The 26,330-nt window shown below is 35.8% G+C and overlaps 1 protein-coding gene across 1 annotated transcript in view; it reads left to right on the top strand.

Annotated features, from left to right (window-relative positions):
- LOC147614241 (uncharacterized) overlaps nt 1-26,330 on the top strand; it is a 70,827-nt gene that overhangs the window by 25,231 nt on the left and 19,266 nt on the right. The window contains exons 5-6 of the mRNA XM_086780494.1: nt 16,100-16,144; nt 19,593-19,631. Of these exons, the coding sequence (XP_086636620.1) occupies nt 16,100-16,144; nt 19,593-19,631 (84 nt within the window). The remainder of the gene's footprint in view (nt 1-16,099; nt 16,145-19,592; nt 19,632-26,330) is intronic.

Below are 26,330 nucleotides of genomic sequence, written 5' to 3' on the forward strand. Positions count from 1 at the left end.
GTGAGGAAAGGATTAGTAATGCATACATACAAAAGTACTAAGAACCTATTTCATGCATATAAAATTAAAAAGATTAAGCTCTATTCATGCATAGAGCTTAATGCATGCACAATGCTCTATGCACAAAGCTTAATCTATGCATAGATATCTATGCATTATGAATGCATGCATAGAGCTTAATCTATACATTAAGCTCTACGAATAGAGCTTAATGCATAGATTAAGCTCTATGATTAGAGCTCTATTCAAATATTAAGCTCTATGAATAGAGAACCTACAAAATAAAACCCCTTCTTTTGGTAGATAAAAATAGAGGAAAGAGAGGATAAAAAGATAAGAAAGAGAGAAAAGATAAGAAAGCACTTACCTCTTTTTATTGATGTTGAAAGAGAAGATTAGAAGACCTATAAAACCAACAAAAGGGTGACAAATGGATTAGTAATGCATACATACAAAGTTTTATGCCGCTATGCAAGCTATGCTAAAGCTTATGCATAAAGCATACGTGAGGCCTTATGTATAAAGCTATGCATGAGGCCTTATGCATAAAGCTTATGCACAAGGCTTATGCATAAAGCATGCATGAGGCCTTATGCATAAATCCTATGCATAAAGCTTATGCACAAGGCTTATGCATAAAGCATGCATGAGGCTTATGCGTAGGTTTATAAAGCATTATACAAGCCACGCTAGCCTTAACTAAACCGTACCCCGGCAATATGTATTAAGCATGCATGCATAGATCTTAATGCATGCATAGATTAAGCTCTATGCATGCTTTAAGCTCTATGCATAGAGCTTAATGCATGCATAGATGTCTATGCATAGAGCTTAATCTATGCATAGATCTCTATGCATTAGGAATGCACATATAGAGCTTAATCTATGCATTATGCTCTATAAATAGAGCTTAATGTATAGATTAAGCTCTATGATTAGAACTCTATCCCTAGATTAAGCTCTATGCATAGAGGACTTGCAAAACAAAACCCCTCTTTCTCGTAGATAAAAAAAGAGGAAAGAGAGGAAAGACAGGAAAGCACTTACCTCTTTTTGGTGATGTTGAAAGAGAAGATTAGAAGACCTACAAAACCAACAAAAGGGTGAGGAAAGGATTAGTAATGCATACATAAAAAAATTGAAAAGATTAAGCTCTATGAATAGAGCTTAATGCATGCATAGAGCTCTATGCATAGATACAAAAGCTTATGCAAGCTATGTCGCTATGCAAGCTTTATGCAAACTATGATGCTATGCAAGCCTTATGCAAGCTATGATGCTATGCAAGCCTTATGCAAGCTATAATAAAGCTTATGCATAAAGCATGCATGAGGCCTTATGCATAAAGCTTTAAGCATAATACTTTATGCAAGAGGCCTTATGCATAAAGCATTATGCATAAGGCTTATGCATAAAGCACTATACATAAAGCCTTAAGCATAAAACTATGCATGAGGCCTTATGCATAAAGCATGCATGAGGCCTTATGTATAAAGCTATGCATGAGGCTTTATGCATAAAGTATTATGCATAAGGCTTATGCACAAACCTACAAAACAAATCTGGAGCACCTAAGGGTGTAATAATAATAGAGGAAAGAGAGAAAAGATAGAAAAGCACTTACCTTTTTTTCATGATGTTTAAAGAGAGGATAAGAGGACCTAGAAAACCAAGAAAAGGGTGAGAAAAAGATTAGTAATTCATACATACAAATGCTTGTGCAATCTATGTCGCTATGCAAGCCTTATGCAAACTATGTTGCTATGCAAGCATTATGGAAGCTATGCTAAAGCTTGTGCATAAAGCATGCATGAGATCTTATGCATAAAGATTTAAGCATAAAGCTATGCATGAGGACTTATGCATAAAACATTATGCATAAGTCCTCATGCATAGCTTTATCGTGCATGAGACGTTAAGCTCTATGCATAGAGCTTAGTGCATGCATAGAGCTTAATGCATGCATAGAGCTCACACATAGAGCTTAATCTATGCAAAGATCTCTATGCATTATGAATGCATGTATAGAGCTTAATCTATGAATAGAGCTCTAATAATAGAGCTTAATCTATGCATTAAGCTCTATGAATATAGGTTAATGCATAGATTAAGCTCTATGATTAGAGCTCCTTTAACCAATTAAGCTCTATGAATAGAGGACCCACAAAAGAAAACCCCACTTTTTGGTAGATAAAAATAGAGGAAAGAGAGGAAAAAAAGATAAGAAAGAGAGGAAAGATAGGAAAGCACTTACCTCTTTTTGGTGATGTTGAAAGAGAAGATTAGAAGACCTACAAAACCAAAAAAAGGGTGAATAAAGGATTAGTAATGCATACATAAAAAAGCCCTAAGAACCTAATGCATACATAAAAAATTGAAAAGATTAAGCTCTATGATTAGAGCTTAATGCATACATAGAGCTTTATGTATAGATACAAAAGCTTATGCAAGCCATGTTGCTATGCAAGCCTTATGCAAACTATGTCGTTATGCAAGCCTTATGTAAGCTATAATAAAGCTTATGCATAAAGTATGCATGAGGCTTTATGCATAAAGCTTTAAGAATAATTCTTTATGCATGAGGCCTTATGAGGCCTTATGTATAATAAAGATTGAAGCATAATTCTTTATTCATGAGGCCTTGTGCATAAAGCATTATGCATAAGGCTTATGCATAAAGCACTATGCATAAAGCCTTAAGCATAAAACTATGCATGAGGCCTTATGCATAAAGCTTATGCGCAAACCTACAAAACAAATCCCCAGCACCCAAGGGTGCAATAAAAATAGAAAAAAGAGCGGAAAGATAGAAATGCACTTACCTCTTTTTCGTGATGTTGAAAGAGAAAATTATAGGACCTAGAAAACCAACAAAAGGGTGAGGAAAAGATTAGTAATGCATACATACAGAAGCTTATGCAATCTATGTGACTATGCAACCCTATAAAGCTTTAAGAATAAAGCTATGTATGAGGTCTTATGCATAAAGCATTCTGCATAAGGCTTATGCATAAAGTGAAAGATCTCTACCCCCTCCTGGATTCGAGGGTAACACCATATTGGAGAATATGGGAATTTCTCACAAGTTTGGGACACATGGTAAAAAGTTTGGATTAACCATAACTTGAACACCACTAATCCAAAATGAGCTCTTTATAGCTCTTTAGATTCCATTTTTTCAAGCGCTTTTCAACGATAGGTCATATGATAGGGTTTTGAGAAACTTACAAACATGTTATCCATGTCTCCTATTTTAAGTATTCAAAAATGGGAATTGGAAAATTTCCAAATTCACTAACATGGTGTTGGGTGCTAGCATTAGAAGTAGCACTCCTTGTGCGGGGCAGGATCCCTCACTAGGGGCCTTGCCCATGGATGTCCGGACAAGCGACTAATCCCTGGGTTCTACAAAAACGGAACTCGAAAAAGCTTTCCTTGCCCAGAAAGCATGGGCAATTCCTCCAGGATATTTTTAGTCTAACGTAGTCAGGGTCATTACTAACCAAACTGATCCGACCGAACTTGTGAGTCTCTTGGTCAAATTAAGAAAGAAACTTGCACTTGGATCATAGAAACCAACGCTTTTTTTCTCATCGAGAGGCACAGGCGTTGATTCTTTTTTCATAGAATAATTACTATCCGAGATTTATTTCATCTATCGTACTATAACAGAATTGAGTCTCATTTTACGAATCCATCAGTCCAGCCTAACCCCATCAGTCCCATGGATTAGCCAACCGCCCAACCACTGGAGTGATGGGATCCAATTAGGAATTTGGTTAGGTTTTGTCCCGGGTACCAGGGAAAAGAGTTCCGAGATCCCCTAGGCAGATATTCATGCATATTTAATGCCAGTCACACCACTTACACACCCAATATAAAATTACCTTTTTCATACATTCAGTTATCTTTAAAACAATCATTTAATGAAACCATAGTGTCATTGATCATAATCTTCCAAAATATCTAGTTAAATCTTAATTTTCAATCATTCCTTCATCATCGGTATACCTATGGCATCATTGGCAACAACCAGAAGGCTCACCACCTGTCCCTCACAGGGGCCTTTTCGATAGTTCCTAGCTCATAGTACCCGATAATATAATGACTTATAAAAATCAAGATGGAATCTCCATTGAAGATCAGCAAGATCAACCAACAGCTCCATAAAAAAAACCATGGACTCATCTGTTGGGAACCAGCAAGGTCAATTAACCAGATCCATTCCCAATTTCAGAAAATAACTCTTACTCCTTGTTCCAATATCTTCCATGATGCCGGTGTGGGTATATTTGGTGACCCCGAGCACCGTATGGTTAGCACCCTCTAGGATCCCTTACTAGTGACCTAGCGCTTCACTCAATAGGCCGCTTCCTTGGTCTCTCATCCACCATACCGGAAGCGCTAGTGACCTAGCGCTTCACTCATAGGCCGCTTCCTTGGTCCCTCATCCACCATACCGGAAGCTCACCATTTAAATCGAACCGAGGTTGGTCAAGACCTCGGCCAACCTTGCTATGCGAGACGTCCTCCATTGACTCTATGTTAGTTGTTGCAACTTTATCACCTAGGTCTCCACAACCTCATTCACAAGAGGGTCAAAATGCTTCCCCAGCATTTTTGACATAAAACAGTCTTTTAAAAACAGGTCATATATACAGCTCCTATAATGAACTCTCGTCTTTCACATTGTTCCACATCCGTCCACATTACTTAATCCATATCCAATTCATATGTATACCCATTCTCATTCAATCACGTCATTTTTCATCTCATTACATCTTTCCTCATTTACATCTCATCCACTCGCATCAACCAATATTCTCATACCATTACCTCATTCATTTCACCTCACATCTCATTTATTCACATCTGAATTCACATGACATCACATCTCATCCATTCACATCCAAATTCACATGACATCACATCTCATCCATTCACATCCGTCACATTCATTCTCATTACCATCCCATCATATACATTCTATCCACATTACATCACATCCACATCATGTCTCATTCATACACATCTCATCTCATTTATCCACATCCACTTTTTCACATACACATCCACATTCATTCTTCCACATACACATCCATGTCCATTTTTTCACATACACATCCACATTCATTCTTCCACATACACATCCACATCCATACATCCACATCTATTCTTTCACACACACCCACATCCATATATCCACATACACATCTACTTTCATACATCCATATCCATTCTTCCACATACACATCCACATTCATTCTTTCACATACACATCCACATCCATTCTTCCACATACACATCCACATCAATACATCCACTTTCATACATCCACATCCATTCTTCTACATACACAATCCACATTCATACATCCACATGCACATCCACTTTCATACATCCACATCCATTCTTCTACATACACATTCAAATTCATTCTTCCACATACACATCAACATCCACATCCATGTACTTTCTATCTCACCCTTTCACACATATCCTTTTATCTCATTCTCATCCCATCATTCACAGCCGCATCTATTTCTATTACATCATATCTTATCACATCCTATTTTCATCTTATCACATCCATTCACATCCATTTTCATCTTATCACATCCATTCACATCCTATTGCATCCCATTTACATCTTATCACATCCATTCACATCTTGTCACATCCTATACACACATCTTATCACATCCATTCACATCTTGTCACATCCATTCACATCTTATCACATCCATTCACATCTTGTCACATCCTATACACACATCTTATCGCATCCCATTTTCATCTTATCGCATCTCATTTTCATCTTATCACATCCTTTCACATGCTATTCCTATTTAATAGCTTTTTGTAGTTTAATACCGATAATGGGACTTTTTCTAACTTTCTACCAATTACTTGGCCTAATTAAAGGTTCTTTTTCTCAACGACTATTTTCATATTCCTTCTCAATTCCTCAATTGAATTATATTCAATATTCCTCTTTTGAATAAAAGAATTCATGGGATTTACAAAAATCAATTCTACCCATATTTTCACTTTTGATAAATAATCATAAGATGAATTATACTAAAAACTCCTCTTCTTCTCATTTTATTTCTTGGATCTCAATTACCATGAGAATTACTCTTTTTGAATTTAATTATATGCATTCTAATATCCTGGGAATTCCTCTTTTATAATCAAATATTTCTCATAAAGTAATTTCATCTAAAATAAAAAATCCATTAATTCAATATGCTAGAAATTTCTCTTTTTCCATCTAAATGATGGAATTCCAAATGTAATAGGAATTTCTCTTTTAACATTTAAATATTTCTCATAGATAAAATAAATTTATCTTCATTTCATCTTTGAATTTAATTAAAATACTCATTAATTCCAATATGCTAAGGTTTTCTCTTTTCCCATCTCAATGATGGAATTCCAAATGTTATAGGAATTCCTCTTTCACCATTTAAACTTATCTAAGAAAAAAGATAAATTTAACTTAATTTTCTCTTAAAATTTAAGCAAAAATCACCATTAATTCTTTTATACTAGGAATTACACTTTCCTCAGTTAAATATTTAAATTCCAATATGGTGGGAATTCCTCTTTTAACATTTAAATTTATCTATAAGTCAATATTAGGTAATTTGGAAAAAAAATCTCATTTTGGGAATCAATTACTCCATATAGTTTTGGACATATCTTAAACATACTAACTCCAAATTTGTGGAAGATCATAGATTTAGATTCTACTCTTCAAGATCTTTTCGATAATATGTCACATGAGGGGGTTTTGATAAACTTTTGGACAAGTTCACCATGCTCCCATTTTTCAAATGGGAATGGGATTTTTTTCAAATTATCTAATATGGTGTTTTATGCAAAAAGAAAAATTTAACTAAAATCTTTCTTTAATTTTTGAATAAAATATACATTATTTTAGCATTCAAATTTTTCTCCAATTCATTGGAATACATGGATTTCGATTGTCATGGGAATTATTCTTTTAACATAAAAATGGGTTACTAGAAATTTCTCTTTTTCTTAATTAACTATTTATGCATAAACATAAAAATTACTTTTTCATGATTATAATGAGAATCATTAAATTAATCCTAGAATATGGTAGAAAGTCCTTTTTTCATAATATAAATACAAATGATTTATGTGTTTATTTTTTAAAAATTTTACCATAACTCCGTTTTGCTATTATTGATAATTCTCAATAAATTTGAAAGAATAAAGTTTAGTATTATTCATGTGATTAGAATAACCACTAATTGGATCATTATCCAATTATGAATCGATTCTTAATTTTACCATAAATTAAATAGCATAAAAGTATTAAAAAGTCATTATTTTGGTCTCCAATCAGACAAGCATAGAAATTACTTTTAGATTAGAGAAATGCTTCATGAGAAGCTTCATTCGAATTGAGACTAGGTCATAGGAATGACCATTCTTGGAGGAGAGAGAGAAATGCTTAAAAACCATTATAAATTAAGCATAAATGAAAATTTATGTGTTTCTTCATTACAATACATTAAAGAACTTCAATAGTATTTAAAAACCATTCAAATTAATGCTTCTCAAGCTTGAGAGGAGTTGAGAAGAGAAACATTTAGAGATTTAAGAAAAAAAAGATAATAATCCATACTTTACCTCCTAAATTACTTGATTCTTTGATCACAGTAGAGGCCCCCAACCAATCAATTGGTTTGGTATGTTGATGAAATCTCCAAGGAAGATTGAAGAGAGAGAAGCTCCAATCTCTTTAATTTGTAGAGGATTTTTAGAGGATAGTAAAAAATATCATTATTTTAATATAATATTGGCATAGTATAGTTCTCATATTTTTTTACAAAGGGATAAGGATCTATTGATAGGTGAGGGAGGCCTCTAACCAAGTCTAACTAGTTTCTAGAAATTTTCAAGTTCAGTTTGACTGAATTTGGACAAGATTTGGACCTAGTTTAGCTCCCTTTTGATTTGGTTTGATCTAGGAGAGAGAAGAGATAAAAATATCACAATATTTTTGAGTTTAAAACTCCACCACACATGTGAAATAGGTGTTTCCTTGAAGATCTCCCTTCTTACCAAGGTGTCAAAATTGAATCATTATGCCCAAAATATCTCATTTTTTTAGTAATATTCATAGTTTTTTACTAATAAACCTTATCCTTAGTCAACTCTTCATCCTATGTGAGCATTTACTCATTTTTTGGAGTTCTTCTTTTATAAAATGGATTTATCTCCTCTCCACACTTGGATTGATCCTATTGGCCCATTGTGTATGTGTGAAAGCACCCTAGAGGTGCAAGATACTGTGGTGAGATAGGAATGCCACATGTAATATTGTATGGTGTGTGAGTGTTGACCAAAAGAGTGGAAAAGGGAGTGCTAGATGCATGATGATGTGTAAAGTGAGATAAGGCTAGAAAGCCTATATCATTGTATGGTTCATTGTGATATGCAAGTGAATAGAATTGAGTGTTGAGTGTGCAATCTCTCTCTCTCTCATGGAGTTTTTAGTGTAGTTTAATCCACCTTAATTATGTTGCTTAATCATTGTCCTTCACCATGATCAATCTCATTTTAAGATTGTTAACATGGTATCAGAGCTTGGGTGGACTCTTGGTCATGGTGATTATTATGTATATTAGCTTGCTTATGTGTTATTATAATTAAGCATTATTTTCAGCTTATTTATGAAAAAAAAAATTACACTCATATTATCATTTGGATTTACATTTGTGAGGATTCGAGAGGAGATTTGCAACAAGGAGGTTGCATAGAAGCTGCCCAAGAGAGTTGCAAATGGAGTTTTGCAACATGGAGAGCTTGCTCATCTCATCAAGGAAGCTGAAAATGGAGATTTCAGCTTTATGAAGGCTATGGAGTCTTCATCATCGTCAAGGAGAAGCTGTCAAGAGAAGATATGCTGCTGATTATGCATCAAGAAGGTTGGTTTTGTGAAGTTTTTTCTCAAAGTTTTGTGTTTGAGTATGGAAGAATGCTCTATGAAGGGTTGCTATGTATGGGATTTGTGTATCCCATGAATCTTGTATGGAGGTGCATGCTTGTCAAGATAATGGCAAGTGAGATGGTGAATTCAATGGAGTTCACATGTGTGCATCAAGAAGAGGATGCACACATGTGGATGCTTGCTCAATGAAGGAGAGCAAAGAAGGGGATGGAAACCTTGGCGGTTTCCACATGTTTATGCACCTTGGTTCTTATAAGAAACTTGTGAAGAAGCACCCCTGAATGGATGCATGCATTGAAGGAAAAAGCATACTAATTTGGAGGCCATGAAGGCCATGTCAATGGTTGAGAAGAGAAAACCTCATTCAAAATGAGGTTTCTGAAGGTAGGGAAGATTTGGATGCAATAGCATGGGTGCAAGAAAGTGAGCATTGAGACAGAGTTCTAAAAGAAGCTATGAGCAACCAGACTTAGAGAGTAAAAGCTTGCTTATGACATTACCAAGAAACTTGTAGTGTCAGTATTATCAACAAAGCAGCATTAAGACAGCCAGGGTATGGCATTATCGAGGCACTTGAAGAGGAAGGCAGCTTGCACACAGAGTTTGGTAGCGGCATCAGCTGCGAGCTCAAAGCAGATACAAGATGCAAGAGAGTGGTCATACAAGAAAAGGACCATCAAGATGCAAGAGAGTGGTCATACAAGAAAGGACCATCAAAACGTTGCCATAGAACCCGCACATTGAATTATAGGAGATAATGGAGAAGGCATTTGCAAAGAAGCAGACAGATAGTAGGTAGTAGAGGAGCAAAGCAAGCTTTGAAAACAAAAGCCAGCTGATGTGACTGACGCTAAGTCGGCTGGGCTGTTGTGGCGACTTCCGGTGATAGTAGCTCAGGAGAGCAAGCAAAACAGTAGCTACAAGTAGCTACACCTAGTGCAAGAGAGAGGAAACACAAGCATAGGCATCGTAGCTAGTAAAAAAGAAGGTGAACACGTACAGGAAGACAGAGGTGATGCAGGCAACTTCAAACTGTGGCGATGGAGAAGACATTGAAGCAGCAGCGAGATGTGCAGAAGCAGTCGAGAGGAAGGAGAAGAAGACCATCTCGGTGTCAAGAAATTCAACGCGACGTACAGAGGCGCATTCAACGCGGCACACAGAGGCGCATTCAACAGGCATGGAGAAATTAGAATTTCAGAGATTTAAAAAAAATGTGTGGCTCAAAAATCCAAGGGTTCAACCCATGGTGCATAGCCATTTTAGCCCTTGTTTTATGGACATGGAAAACCACATGTATTGTATCCATTTTTGACGGTGGAGTCACACGTAAAATCTAGCATCATGGGAGTCCTGACATGTTATGTTGTATCTTTCCTATGCCTTGAAATAATAGACAAATATCAGCTTTGGTGACAAAAGCCATGGATGTTGATCATTATTTTTTTAAGACGAGGGCCTTGTTCTTGCTTGCACGTATAAAAAGATTGTATTTGTTTTACCCATGTATATGAGGGCGAACCGTGCCCGAGCTTGCATGCTCAAAATGAGATATGTATTCACCCATGGTATGAGGGTGACCATGCCCGAGCTCATCGAGAAGCTCAAAATGGTTGTTGTGATGTGTGCATGAGCGATGTACATGTGAGGTGCATGCACATGGGTTGGCTCCCAACCGAAATTCCATGTTAAAATCGGACTCAGTGGTTCCGCTGTGAGTGAGTCGGCTCAAAATAGACTAGGTGTCTAAGATGGTAGAAACGGGCACACATGTTTGGTTGATGGACACTCCAATGTATCATTGAGAGGGAGTGTTTAGAGGAAGCGATTGCATTTGTGCAATGCTACATTGATATGGGTGATGGATGATGGGTGAGCTGTGGAACACCTTGATTAAGAGGGGGTGTTGAGAGATGTAATCGCGGTGTTGTGTATGTGTGAAAGCACCCTAGAGGTGCAAGATATTGTGGTGAGATAGGAATGCCATATGTAATATTGTATGGTGTGTGAGTGTTGACCAAAAGAGTGGAAAAGGGAGTGCCACATGGATGATGATGTGTAATGTGGGATAAGGCTAGAATGCCTATATCATTGTATGGTTCATTGTGATATGCAAGTGAATAGAATTGAGTGTTGAGTGTGCAATCTCTCTCTCTCATGGAGTTTTTAGTGTGGTTTAATCCACCTTAATTATGTTGCTTAATCATTGTCCTTCACCATGATCAATCCCATTTTAGGATTGTTAACAGAAGCATGCATAGAGCTTAATCTATGCATGTATTAAGATCTATGCATGCATGTTTAATGCACATTGTCGGGGTACAGTTTAGTTTAGGCTAGCGTGGCTTGTATAGTGCTTTATGCATAATCCTCATGCATAGCTTTATGCATAAGGTCTCATACATGCTTTATGCATAAGGCCTCATACATGCTTTATGCATAAGGCCTCACGCATGCTTTATACATAAGCTTTTGCATAGCTTGCATAGCAGCATAAAGCTTTTGTATGTATGCATTACTAATCCATTCCTCACCCTTTTGTTGGTTTTATAGGTCTTGTAATCTTCTCTTTCAACATCACTAAAAAGAGGTAAGTGCTTTCTTATCTTTCCTATCTTTTTATTTTCTCTTTCCTCTATTTTTATCTACCAAAAGGATGGGTTTTATTTTGTAGGTCCTCTATTCATAGAGCTTAATCTATGAATAGAGCTCTAATTGTAAGATCCCTGTTCTCACCGAGCAATGGATTCAAGGTACTAGCAGCGGAAGTAGCACTTCTCGCGCGGGACAGGGGTCCCACACTCGGGGCCTCGCCCACGGATATCCGGATAAGAGACTAATCCGTCGGTTGTTCCAAAATCGAATCTGGAAAAACTTCTTTTACCGGAAAGCACGGGTGATTCCACCAGGATAACTTTTTTACTCTAACATAGTCAAAACCCTTACTGATCAAACAGATCCGACTGCATCTATAAAGATACTTGGTCAGATCAAGGAAGAAACTTGTACTTGGATCATTTGGATCAACGCTTTTTTCCCCACCAAGGAGGCACAGCCGTTGATTCCTATCCATAGAACAATTACTATCTGAGATTTACTTTATCTATCGTAATAACAGAAATTGAGTCTCGATTTACGGATCCATCAGTCCAGCCTAATCCCATCCAGTCCCATGGGTTAGCCAACCGTCCAAGCACTGTAGTGATGGGATCCAATTAAGAATTTGGTTAGGTTTTGTCCCGGGTACCAAGGAAAGAGTCCCAAGGCCCCCTAGCCGGATGTTCATGCAAAAATAAAACTAGTCACACCACTCACACACCCAATATGAAATTACCTTTTCACAGATTCAGCCAGTTTAAAACAATCCTTTAATAAAACCATAGTATCACTTATCACCATCTTCCAATTTATCCAGTTGGTTCTCAATTTTCCCATCATTTCTTCATCAGAGTATCTATGGCATCATTGGCAACTAGGACGCTCACCACCTGTCCACTCAGGGGCCGTTTCCTAATCCCTAGTCCATAATACTCGACAATATAATCACTTATCAAGATGGACTCTCGTTGAAGATCAGCAAGATCAACCAACAGATCCATATAAAGAGCCATGGACTCATCCATTGAAGACCAGCAAGGTCAATCAACCAGATCCATGCCCGATTTCAGAAAACAACTCTTACTCCTTGTTCCAATATCTTCCTCGACGCACGCGTGGGTATCCTGGGGGCGACCCAGAGCCCGAGCACCGTATGGTCAGCATCCTCTAGGATCCTTCACAGGTGACCTAGCGTTTCACTCATAGGCCGCTTCCTTGGCCCCTCATCCACCATATCGGAAGCTCACCATTTTAATCGCAGCGAGGCTGGTCAAGACCTCGGCCGACCTTGCTACGCGAGACGTCCTCCATTGACTCTCCGTCAGCGGTTGCAACTTTATCAGTTAGGTCTCCACGACCTTAATCATAAGATGGTCACAATGCTTTCCCAGCAATCTTGACATAAAACAGTCATTTACAAACAGCATTTACAAACAGTCACAAAATACAGTTTCTATATTAACTCACATTTTTCCACATTATCCCTCATCAATCCACATTGCTTATTCCACATTCCAGTTATATGTGTACTCATCCCATCACATCATTTTCCATCTCATCACTTCAGATTCCTTCACATCACATATCATATATTCACATCCATACATATATCCACCTCCACATCCATACATCCATACCTCTACATCGACATCCTCATTTAGATCCATACATCCACATTCACACTCACATCTACATGCATACATCCATACACCATTTCCTCATTCCCATTCATATAACCCCATACGTCTTCTCATCTATTCTTTTTCATCACATCCATTCTCACCCTATCACAACCCATATTCATCTTATCTCATCACATACATTTCTTATCTCATCTTTTCACATCTCATACACTTCCTATCACATCTTAACTCATCTTATCACATCTGAACTCATCTTATCACATCTCATACACCTCTTATCACATCCTAACACCTCTTATCACATCCTAACTCATCTCATATGCATCTTATCTCATCTTATCACATCTCATACACCTCTTATCACATCTCATACACATCCTAACTCATCTTATCACATCCTAACTCATCCTTTATGCATACCTCTATGCAAGAATATCAATTGTGATAAAAGTAACACTTTTACAATAAAATAATAATAATTATTTATTTATTTTTTATAATATTTTTATACTAAAATAATTTATTTATTTTTTTTATTTCTATGCACGAAATTTAATATGATGAAAATAACTTTTTATAATAAAATAATCATTTTTTTTCTTTACAGTTTTATAATAAAATAATAAAATATTTATCTTTTATACATACCTCTATGTATGAAATTCAATTATGTTAAAATTAACACTTTTATAATAAAATATTTATCTTTTATGCATACCTCTATGCATGAAATTCAATTATGTTAAAAGTAACACTTTTATAATAAAATATTTATCTTTTATGCATACCTCTATGCATGAAATTCAATTATATTAAAAGTAACACTTTTATAATAAAATATTTATCTTTTATGCATACCTTTATGCATGAAATTCTATTATGCTAAAAGTAACTTTTTTGATATAAAATTTTATCCATTATGCATATTTCTATGCATAAAATAAAAATGATAAAAGTAATACTTTTGATATAAAATTTTATCCATTATGCATACTTCTATGCATAAAATAAAAATGATAAAAGTAATACTTTTGATACAAAATTTATCCTTTATGCATAATATATAAATTCAATTTCCTCATGATTCTAATGAAATTCATTCAATTAGTCTAGGATGATAATTCCTAGAATATGGTAGGAAATCCTCTTTTTATGCTTTGAATGAAATTATTTTATGTGTAAATTTTTATAAAATTTTGCAATAGCTCCGCTACTATAACTGATAATCTCAATTATTTTTTTAAAAAATAAGACATATCTTTAAGGGAATGATTAGAATGATTCCTAATTGGATCATTAACCCTTAAAAAAATAAAGCATAGATAAAGAAAAACCATTAATTTGTGAGAGAGAGAAAAACCATTAGAATTAAACATAAATGGAAATTTATGTAATTCTTTACTATCATTAATTAATTAACTTCAATAGCATTCAAAAACCATACCAATTAAGCTTCTCAAGCTTGAGAGGGGTTGAGAAGAGAGAAACATTGAGAAATTATAGAAAAATCAAAATTCACCATACTTACCTTACAATTTGCTTGATTCTTTGATCACGGTAGAGGTCCCCAACCAATCAATTGGTTTAGTATGTTGATGGAGCCACCAATGGGTATTAAAGAAGAGGGAAGTGTCAAAAACTAGTGAATTATTAAAGAATTCACAGTTCTTGGCTAAGGTGGAGTAGAGTAACTATGCATAAGACACTATATTTTTTTCAACAAGGGGAGGCTTCTATTTATAGGAAAATTTGAGCTTCTAACCAAACAAACTGATTCTAGAATTTTCCAAGTCAGTTTGGTCACTTTTTGACCATTTTTAGGTCAGTTAAGCTAACTTTTTGGAACTAGACTTGAATGAGGAGAGAGGAGAGATGAAATATCTCAACTTTTATGATTTTAAAACACATTTAAGCATGTGTTTTAGGCACCTCATTTAAGGTCCTCCTTTTCCTTACTGATGTGTCAAAAAGGAATCTTACACTCAAAATATCTCATATTTTTATATTGCTCATAGTTTTTTACTAATAAACCTTGTACATTTTCAACTCTTCATCTTATGTGAGCATTTAAGGGACTCTCCTTCCTTACATATGTGTCATAATAAAATTATTATATCCAAAATATCTCATATTTTTAATATTGCTCATAGTTTTTTACTAATAAACCTTGTACATTTTCAACTCTTCATCTTATGTGAGCATTTACTCATTTTTGGGTATCTTCTTTTTACAATTTGGATTTATCTCCTCCCTACACATGGATTGATGCTATTGGTCCATAGGAACCTTAATTGGACCATAATCCAAAGATTTATGAAAATCTAGACCCTTAGACTAAGGTTCTTTATACCTATTTCTAATTAATTCCAATTGCACATTGGAAAATTCTTTTTGAATTTCTGTTTCAGGGGAACTTATTTTAATAAGGTGAGATATTTTTCTATCTAAAAATATTCAAAATTTGAATATTCTCTCTCTAGAATATTTTCTCTCTCTAGGTTAAAACAGTTAGAAACAAGGTCTTTATATTTCTGAAGAGGGATTGATTACAGGGAAAGATGCTAGACATTTAGTGAGACTGGGGAGGAATCTTACACTAATCATAGAGCTTAATCTATGCATTAAGCTCTATTCGTAGAGCTTAATGTATAGATTAAGCTCTATGCATGCATTCATAATAATGCATAGATTAAGCTCTATGCATGCATTCATAATAATGCATAGATTAAGCTCTATGCATAGAGCTCTATGCAGGCATTAAGCTCTATGCATGAATAGAGCTTAATCTTTTTGATTTTATATGTATGAATTAGATTCTTAGTACTTTTCTTTATATGCATTACTAATCATTTCCTCACTGTTTTGTTAGTTTTGTAGGTGTTCTAATCTTCTCTTTCAACATCACCAAAAAGAGGTAAGTACTTTCCTATCTTTTCTCTCTTTTCTATCTTTTTATCCTCTCTTTCCTCTATTTTTACCTACCAAAAAGAGGGGTTTTATTTTGTAGATCCTCTATGGATAGAGCTTAATCTATGGATAGAGCTCTAATCATAGAGCTTAATCTATGCATTAAGCTTTATTTATAGAGCTTAATGTATAGAATAAGCTCTATGCATGCATTCATAATGCATAGAGATCTATGCATAGATTAAGCTTTATGCATAGACCTCTATGTATGCATGCTTAATGCATAGTGCTAGGGAATAGTTTAGTAGGCTAGTGTGGCTTGAATAGTGCTTTTTGCATACGCCTCATACATAGCTTTATGCATAAGGCCTCATGTATAGCTTTATGGATAAGGCCTCATGCATGCTTTATGTATAAGCCTTATGCATAATGCTTTATGCATAAGGCCTCATTGTTACAATTTTGTGGTGCTAATGCTAGCTCAAAGATGTGGAGGAGAGAGACTCACAAAATACAAGAAAATACCTTGCTTATTCAATTGCTCAAAATACAACTAGGCTTCATGCTCCATACAATCCCTTCATGCTCCATACAATGCATTCTAGCTCTACCTTTAAATAGGTGAGCTAGTTGACCATAAGTCCGTTCACACACACACCCTTCTCCTCCCCTTTTACATAACCTTAGTCTCGTAATATCTCCCCTCAATACCAACTATGAAAGAAAATTGGAATAGGTGGTATTGGACATAGGTTGCCTTTATAACATTAGGCGTACAAGGTTAGGAATATAGGCATGGTTACATTGAGATTTAAAACAATTTCTTAGTGGAGTTAGAGGCTGATACAAAGTTAGCCTATGACTCTTTGTTAGGACATTTAGAAGTGATATGTCCCGTTTGTTTACACTTGTTACATTTTATTTTGTTGGGATATTTGATCCAACAATTATTTGACTAATGACCCACCTTTTTGCAATGGACACATCTTACTTTGATCACTTGATGTGACAAAGCTTGTTCGATATTCGATGAAGTTGTTACAATTGAAGACTCGGCTCCTCTTTTTGGCCTCTTTTCTTCGTCAAGACAAGATTGAATGACTCCTTCAAGGGTGGGATTAGGTATGTTCTTCAGGGTGGTGACTAAGGTGGAGTACACCTTTCTTGATTGCTTCTAGCAAAAGAGCCACTGCATCATCATCCATTCTCGCATTCGCTGATGTAAGTTGAGCCATAAGGCCCTTCAAGTGAGAGATGAAGGCTCCAATGCTGTCTTCCTCTTTGAGTTCGAAAAGCTAAAAATTTTAATTTTAAGTGAGATCTTGGAATTCTTACGAGCTTCATAGAGCTTATTCAGCTCATCCCATTTCTCCTTTGCAGTCAGAAGCTGGTCCACATGGTGAATGAGAGCCTCATAAAAGATGAAGCATGATGATGGCTTGTGCTCTCTCATCATCTTCAATATCTTCAGCCTTAGTTTGTTCAATAACCTTAGTGCCGGAGAGATGAATGGCAAAAAACCTTTGGACATCATCTTGTACTTTACAAGGACTTGCCAACTGTGGATGCCCTCTCTTGAGAACTTCTTAATTTGGGTGTCGTCCTTTGACATTGGGTATTGAAGGAGATTACTAGAGAGTAATGGGCTGATTTAAAAAGAAGAAAAAACCAAAAATTTGTGATGTTTTGGCGTAAGTAGAAAAAGAAAGGCTTATGAGAGTACAACCCTTAATCAAGCCAAGGATGTTGCATAAAAAAGGAGATTAAGATGGTGAAGCTTATGGTTTACATTTAGGGTTTGTGTCCAACCACTAATTCTAATGGAGATTAGCTTCATTATATGCTTTATGTATAAGGCCTCATGCATAAAGCAATTTGCTTAAAGCTTTATGCATAAGGCCTTATGCATTCTTTATGCATAAGCTTTAGTAAAGCTTGCATAAGGTCTCATGCATGCTTTGTGCATAAGGCCTCATGCATAAAGCAATTTGCTTAAAGCTTTATGCATAAGGCCTTATGCATTCTTTATGCATAAGCTTTAGCAAAGCTTGCATAAGGCTTGCATAGTGGCGTAGTTTGCATAAGGCTTGCATAGCGACATAGCTTGCATAAGCTTTAGCATAGCTTGCATAAGATTTTGTATCTACGCATACAGCTCTATGTATGCATAGAGCTCTATGCATAGAGCTTAATGCATGAAAAGAGCTTAATCTTTTCGATTTTGTATGTATGCATTAGGTTCTTAGGACTTTGGTATGTATGCAATACTAATCCTTTCCTCACCCTTTTGTCGGTTTTATAGGTATTCTAATCTTCTTTTTCAACTTCACCAAAAAGAGGTAAGTGCTTTCCTATCTTTCCTCTCTTCCTATCTTTTTATTCTCTCTTTCCTCTATTTTTATTTACCTAAAAGAGGGGTTTTGTTTTGTAGGTCCTCTATGCATAGAGCTTAATCTATGGATAAAGTTCTAATCATAGAGCTTAATCTATACATAAAGCTCTATTCATAGAGCCTAATGCAAAGATTAAGCTCTATACACGCATTCATAACGCATAGAGATCTATGCATAGATTAATCTCTATGCATAGACATATATGCATGCATTAAGCTCTATGCATAGAGCTTAATCTATGCATGCATTAACATCTATGTATGCATGCTTAATGCATATTGTCAAGGTATGGCTTAGTTTAGACTAGCGTGGCTTAGTTTATACTAGCGTGGCTTGTATAGTGCTTTATGCATAAGCCTCATACATAGCTTTATGCATAAGGCCTCATGCATGCTTCATGCATAAGGCCTCATGCATGCTTTATGAACAAGCCTTGTGCATGCTTTATGAACAAGCCTTGTGCATAAGCTTTATGCATAAAGCCTCATGCATAGCTTTATGTATAAGGCCTCACGCATTATGAAAAAGCTTTAGTATAGCTTGCATAGCAGCATAAAGCTTTTGTATGTATGCATTACTAATCCATTCCTCACCCTTTTGTTGGTTTTATAGGTCTTCTAATCTTCTCTTTCAACATCACTAAAAAGAGGTAAGTGCTTTCTTCTCTTTCTTATCTTTTTATCCTCTCTTTCCTCTATTTTTATCTACCAAAAAGAGGGGTTTTATTTTGTAGGTCTTCTATTTATAGAGCTTAATCCATGAATAGAGCTCGAGTCATAGATCTTAATCTATGAATAGAGCTCTAATCATAGAGCTTAATCTTTGTAGTATTAAGCTCAATTCATATAACTTAATGTATAGATTAAGCTCTATGCATTCATTCATAATGCATGGAGATCTATGCATAGATTAAGCTCTATGCATAGAGCTCTCTGCATGCATTAAGCTCTATGCATGAATAGAGCTTAATCTCATTTGATTTTATATGTATGAATTAGGTTCTTATGAATTTTGTATGTATGCATTACTAATCCTTTCCTCACTCTTTTACTGGTTTTGTAGGTGTTCTAATCTTCTCTTTCAACATCACACCAAAAAGTGGTAAGTGCTTTCCTATCTTTCCTCTCTTTTCTACCTTTATATCATCTCTTTCCTCTATTTTTACCTATCAAAAAGAGAGATTTTATTTTGTAGGTCCTCTATGCATAGAGCTTAATCTATGCATTAAGCTCTATTCATAGAGCTTAATGCATAGATCAAGCTCTATGCATGCATTAAGCTCTATGCATAGAGCTTAATTTATGCATGCATTAAGCTCTATGTATGCATGCTTAATGCATACATACATACTTAATACATAGATCTATGCATTCATAATGCATAGAGATCTATGCATAGATTAAACTTTATGTATAGACCTCTATGCATGCATTAAGCTCTATGTATGCATGCTTAATGCATAATGTAAGGGAACGGTTCAGTAAGCTAGTGTGGCTTGAGTAGTGGTTTATGCATAAGGCCTCATGCATAGCTTTATTGGGATAAGGCCTTATGCATGCTTTATGCATAAGCCTTATGCATAAGCTTTATGCATAAGGTCTCACGCATAGCTTTATGCTTAAAGCTTTATGCATAAGACCTCATGCATGCTTTATGCATAAGCTTTAGGATAACTTGCATAAGGCTTGCATAGCAGCAAAGTTTGCATACGGCTTGCATAGCGGCATAGCTTGCATAAGCTTTTGTATGTATGCATAACTTATCTTTTCCTCACCCTTTTATTGGTTTTGTAGGTCCTCTAATCCTCTCTTTCAACATCAAAAAAAGAGGTAAGTGCTTTTCTATCTTTCCTCTCGTTCCTCTACTGTTATTGCACCCTTGGATGGAAGGGATTTGTTTTGTAGCTTTGTGCATAATCTTTATGTATAATGCTTTATGGATAAGGCCTCTTGCATAGCTTTATGCATAAGGCCTCATGCATAGCTTTATGTATAGGCTTTATGCATAAGTCCTCATGCATGCTTTGTGCATAAGGCCTCATGCATAGTTTTATACTTAAGGTCTTATGCATAGTGCTTTATGCATAAGTCTTATACATACGCTTTATGCATAAGTCCTCATGCATAAAGCCTTATTCTTAAATATTTATTATGCATAAGACCTCGTTCATAAATCAATTTGCTTATAGCTTTATACATAAGGCCTCGTGCATTCTTTATGCATAAGCTTTAGCATAGCTTTCATAAGGGGCTTGCATAGTGGCGTAGTTTGCATAAGGGGCTTGCATAGCGGCGTAGTTTGCCTAAGGCTTGCATATCAACATAGCTTGCATAAGCTTTAGCATAGCTTGTATTAGCGTTTGTATCTATGCATAGAGCTCTATGTATGCATTAAGCACTATGCATAGAGCTTAATGCATGAAAAGAGCTTAACTTTTGGATTTTGTATGTATGCATTAGCTTCGTAAGGCTTTGGTATGTGTGCATTACTAATCCTTTCCTCATCCTTTTGTTGGTTTTGTAGGTCTTATAATCTTATCTTTTAACATCACCAAAAAGAGGTAAGTGCTTTCCTCTCTTTCCTATCTTTTTATCTTTTCTTTTCTCTATTTTTATCTGCCAAAAAGAGGGGTTCTGTTTTGTAGGTCCTCTATGCATAGAGCTTAATCTATGTATAGAGTTCTAATCATAGAGCTTAATCTATACATTAAGCTCTATTAGAGCTTAATGCATAGATTAAGCTCTATGCATGTATTCATAATGCATAGAGATCTATACATAGATTAAGCTCTATGCGTAGAAATCTATGCATGTATTAAGCTATCTCTATGTATAGAGCTTAAAGCATGCATAGAGCTTAATCTATGCATGCATACTTAATGCATATTGCCGGGGTACGATTTAGTTTAGGTTGCTAGATGGCTTGTATAGTGCTTTTTGCATAAGCCTCAAGCATAGCTTTATGCATAAGGTCTCATGTATAGCTTTACGCATAGGCTTTCTGCATAAGGCCTCATGCATGCTTTATGCATAAGGCCTTATGCATGCTTTATGCATAGGCCTTGTGCATAAGCTTTATGCATAAGGCCTTATGCATAGCTTTATGCATAAGGCCTCACACATTCTTTATGTGCATAAGCTTTAGCATAGCTTGCATAGCTTGCATAAAGCTTTTGTATGCATTACTAATCCATTCCTCACCCTTTTGTTGGCTTTATAGGTCTTCTAATCTTCTCTTTCACTATATCACTAAAAAGTGCTTTATTATCTTTCATCTCTTTTCTATCTTTATATCCTCTCTTTCCTCTATTTTTATCTATCGAAAGGAGGGGTTTTATTTTGTAGGTCCTCTATTCATAGATCTTAATCTATAAAAATAGCGCTAATCATAGATCTTAATCTTTGAATAAAGCTCTAATCATAGATCTTAATTTATGAATAGAGCTCTAATCATAGAGGTTAATTTATGCATTAAGCTCTATTCGTAGAGCTTAATGTATAGATTAAGCTCTATGCATGCATGCAAAATGCATAGAGATCTATGCATAGATTAAGCTCTATGCGTAGAGCTTTGTGCATTCATTAAGCTCTATGCATGAATAGAGCTTAATCTTTTTGATTTTATATGTATGAATTAATTTCTTAGGACTTTTGTATGTACGCATTACTTATCCTTTCCTTACCCTTTTATTGGTTTTGTAGATGTTCTAATCTTCTCTTTCAACATCACCAAAAAGAGGTAGTGCTTTTCTATCTTTCTTCTCTTTCCTATCTTTTTATCCTTTCTTTCCTCTCTTTTTACCTACCAAAAAGAGGGGTTTTATTTTGTAGGTCCTATATGCATGGAGCTTAATCTATGGATAGAGCTCTAATCATAGAGCTTAATCTATGCATTAAGCTCTATGCATGCATTCATAATGCATAGAGATCTATGCATAGATTAAGCTTTATGCATAGACCTCTATGCATGCATTAAGCTCTATGCATGCATGCTTAATGCATAGTGCCGCGGAATGGTTTAGTAGGCTAGTGTGGCTTGAATAGTGCTTTATGCATAAGTCTCATGCATAGCTTTATGGATAAGGCCTCATGCTAAGCTTAACATAACTTGCATATAAGGCTTGCATAGTGGCGTAGTTTGCATACGGCTTGCATATAGTGGCGTAGTTTGCATACGGCTTGCATAGCGGGGCATAGCTTGCCTAAGCTTTTGTATGTATGAATTACTAATATTTTCTTCACCCTTTTATTAGTTTTGTAGGTTCTCTAATCCTCTCTTTCAACATAACAAAAAAGAGGTAAGTGCTTTCCTATCTTTCCTCTCTTTCCTCTATTATTATTGCATCCTTGGGTGGGTGCAAGAGATTTGTTTTGTAGCTTTGCGCATAATCTTTATGTATAATGCTTTATGCATAAGCCCTCATGCATAGCTTTATGCATAAGGCCTCATGCATAGCTTTATGTATAGGCTTTATGCATAAGGTCTCATGCATGCTTTGTGCATAAGGCATCATGCATAGTTTTATGCTTAAGTTCTTATGCATAGTGCTTTATGCATAAGCCTTATGCATATGCTTTATGCAAAAGGCCTCATGCATAAAGCATTATGCTTAAATATTTATTATGCATAAGGCCTCATGCATAAAGCACTTTGCTCAAAGCTTTTTGCATAAGGCCTCATGCATTCTTTATGCTGCATAAGCTTTAGCAAAGCTTGCATAAGGCTTGCATAGTGGCGTGGTTTGCATAAGGCTTGCATAGTGACATAGCTTGCATATAGTGACATAGCTTGCATAAGCTTTAGTATAGTTTGTATAAGCTTTAGCATAGCTTGCATAAGCTTTTGTATCTATGCATACAACTCTATGTATGCATTAAGCTCTATGCATAGAGCTTAATGCATGAGCCTTATGCATATGCTTTATGCAAAAGGCCTCATGCATAAAGCATTATGCTTAAATATTTATTATGCATAAGGCCTCATGCATAAAGCACTTTGCTCAAAGCTTTATGCATAAGGCCTCATGCATTCTTTATGCATAAGCTTTAGCAAAGCTTTATGCATAAGGCCTCATGCATTCTTTATGCATAAGCTTTAGCAAAGCTTGCATAAGGCTTGCATAGTGACGTAGTTTGCATAAGGCTTGCATAGTGGCATAGCTTGCATAAGGCTTGCATAGTGGCGTAGTTTGCATAAGGCTTGCATAGTGGCGTAGTTTGCATAAGCTTTAGCATAGTTTGCATAAGCTTTAGCATAGCTTGCATAAGCTTTTGTATCTATGCATACAACTCTATGTATGCATTAAGCTCTATGCATAGAGCTTAATGCATGAAAAGAGCTTAATCTCTTCGATTTTGTATGTATGCATCAGGTTCTTAGGGCTTTGGCATGTATGCATTACTAATCCTTTCCTCACCCTTTTGTTGGTTTTGTAGATCTTTTAATCTTCTCTTTCAACAGCATCAAAAAGAGGTAAGTGCTTTCCTCTCTTTCCTATCTTTTTATCCTCTCTTTCAAATAATTTTATCTACTAAAAAGAGAAGGTTCTGTTTTGTATGTCCTCTATGCAGGCTTAATGTATGGATAGAGTTCTAATCATAGAGCTTAATCTATACATTAAGCTCTATTATTAGAGGTTAATACAAAGATTAAGCTCTATGCATGCATTCATAATGCATAGAGATCTATGCATAGACATCTATGCATGCATTAAGCTCTATGTATAGAGCTTAAAGCATGCATAGAGCTTAATCTATGCATGCATTAAGATATATGCATGCATACTTAATGCATGCATATATCTTAATGCATTAAGATATATGCATGCATACTTAATGCATATTGCCACCGTACACTTTAGTTTAGGCTAACGTGGCTTGTATAGTGCTTCTTGCATAAGGCCTCATGCATAGCTTTATGCATAGGCTTTATGCATAAGACCTCATGCATGCTTTTAGCATAAGGCCTAATGCATGCTTTATGCATAAGTCTTTTGCATAAGCTTTATGCACATAAGGCCTCATGCATAGTTGTATGCATAAGGCCTCATGCATAGCTGTATGTATAAGGCCTCACACATGCTTTATGCATAAGCTTTAGCATAGCTTGTATAGCAGCATAAAGCTTCTGTATGTATGCATTACTAATCCATTCCTCACCCTTTTGTTGGTTTTACAAGACTTCTAATCTTCTCTTTCAAGGTCACTAAAAAGAGGTAAGTGCTTTCTTATCTTTCCTCTCTTTCGTATCTTTTTATCCTCTCTTTCCTCTATTTTTATCTACGAAAAGGAGTGGTTCTATTTTGTAGGTTCTCTATTCATAGAGCTTAATCTATGAATAGAGCTCTAATCATAGAGATTAATCTATGAATAGAGCTCTAATCATAGAGATTAATCTATGCATTAATCTCTATTCTTAGAGCTTAATGTATAGATTAAGCTCTATGCATGAGTTCAAAATTCATAGAGATCTATGCATAGATTAAGCTCTATGCATAGAGCTTTATGCATGCATTGAACTCTATGCATGAATAGAGCTTAATCTTTTTGATTTTATATGTATGCATTAGGTCCTTAAGACTTTTGTATGTATGCATTACTAATCCTTTCCTCACCCTTTTATTGGTTTTGTAGGTGTTCAAATCTTGTCTTTCAACATCACCAAAAAGAGGTCAGTGCTTTCCTATCTTTCCTATCTTTTTATCATCTATTTCCTCTATTTTTACCTACCAGAAAGAGGGGTTATATTTTGTAGGTCCTCTATGCATAGAGCTTAATCTATGGATAGAGCTATAATCATAGAGCTTAATCTATGCATTAAGCTCTATTCATAGAGCTTAATGCATAGATTAAGCTAGAGCTTAATGCATAGATTAAGCTCTATGCATGCATTCATAATGCATAGAGATCTATGCATAGATTAAGCTTTATGCATAGACCTCTATGCATGCATTAACCTCTGTGTATAGAGCTTAATCTATGCATGCATAGTGCCAGGGAACGGTTTAGTAGGCTAGTGTGGCTTGAATAGTGCTTTATGCATAAGGCCTTATGCATTGCTTTATGGATAAAGCCTCATACATGCTTTATGCATAAGGCCTCATGCATAGCTTTATTCTTAAAGCTTTATGCATAAGACCTCATGCATGCTTCATGCATAAGCTTTAGCATAACTTGCATAAGGCTTGCATAGTGGCATAGTTTGCATACGGCTTGCATAGCAGCATAGCAGCTTGCATAAGCTTTTGTATGTATGCATTACTAATCTTTTCCTCACGCTTTTATTGGTTTTGTAGGTGTTGAGATTCAAGCTCGATATGTCAGTGTGAGAGCCAGCTATGCTATGTGCTAGCAGATTAGGTAGGAACATGTGCGAGACATAAATGACCGCGTGTCTAGCTGGTCATAGTGTGTGGACATTAGCTAGGGTTAGTAGAGTGTGGACACAACTCATTGTGTGTTGTGTGGATTATGGATTAGGGCATTATGCTTTGTGTGAGAGTGGACATGGCTTCCCTCTATGGTTAGGGTTTGCAATAGACATTAGGGTTTGCTCCTGTGTGTGTGTCTCCTCCTCCTCTATCGTTCTTTCAACATGGTATCAGAGCCTTGTGCTGTTTATTAGGGTTTATGAGTGAGTGAGTGAAGAGGGAAGAAGAAGCTGTGAAGCTGCCATTGGAGCTGTGAAGCTTGGAGCACACCAAATACTATCAGATCTCAGAGCTTGGCCTATCGGGTAAGGTCCTCTAAACATCCTTGAGCGGATTGCAGGTGAAACAGGCAAAAGCAAAGCATTTTAGAG

The sequence above is a fragment of the Cibotium barometz genome, chromosome 42 (genome assembly GCF_041138505.1).
Source record: "Cibotium barometz isolate CiBa-2024 chromosome 42, ASM4113850v1, whole genome shotgun sequence".
NCBI classification, from domain to species: Eukaryota; Viridiplantae; Streptophyta; class Polypodiopsida; order Cyatheales; family Cibotiaceae; genus Cibotium; species Cibotium barometz.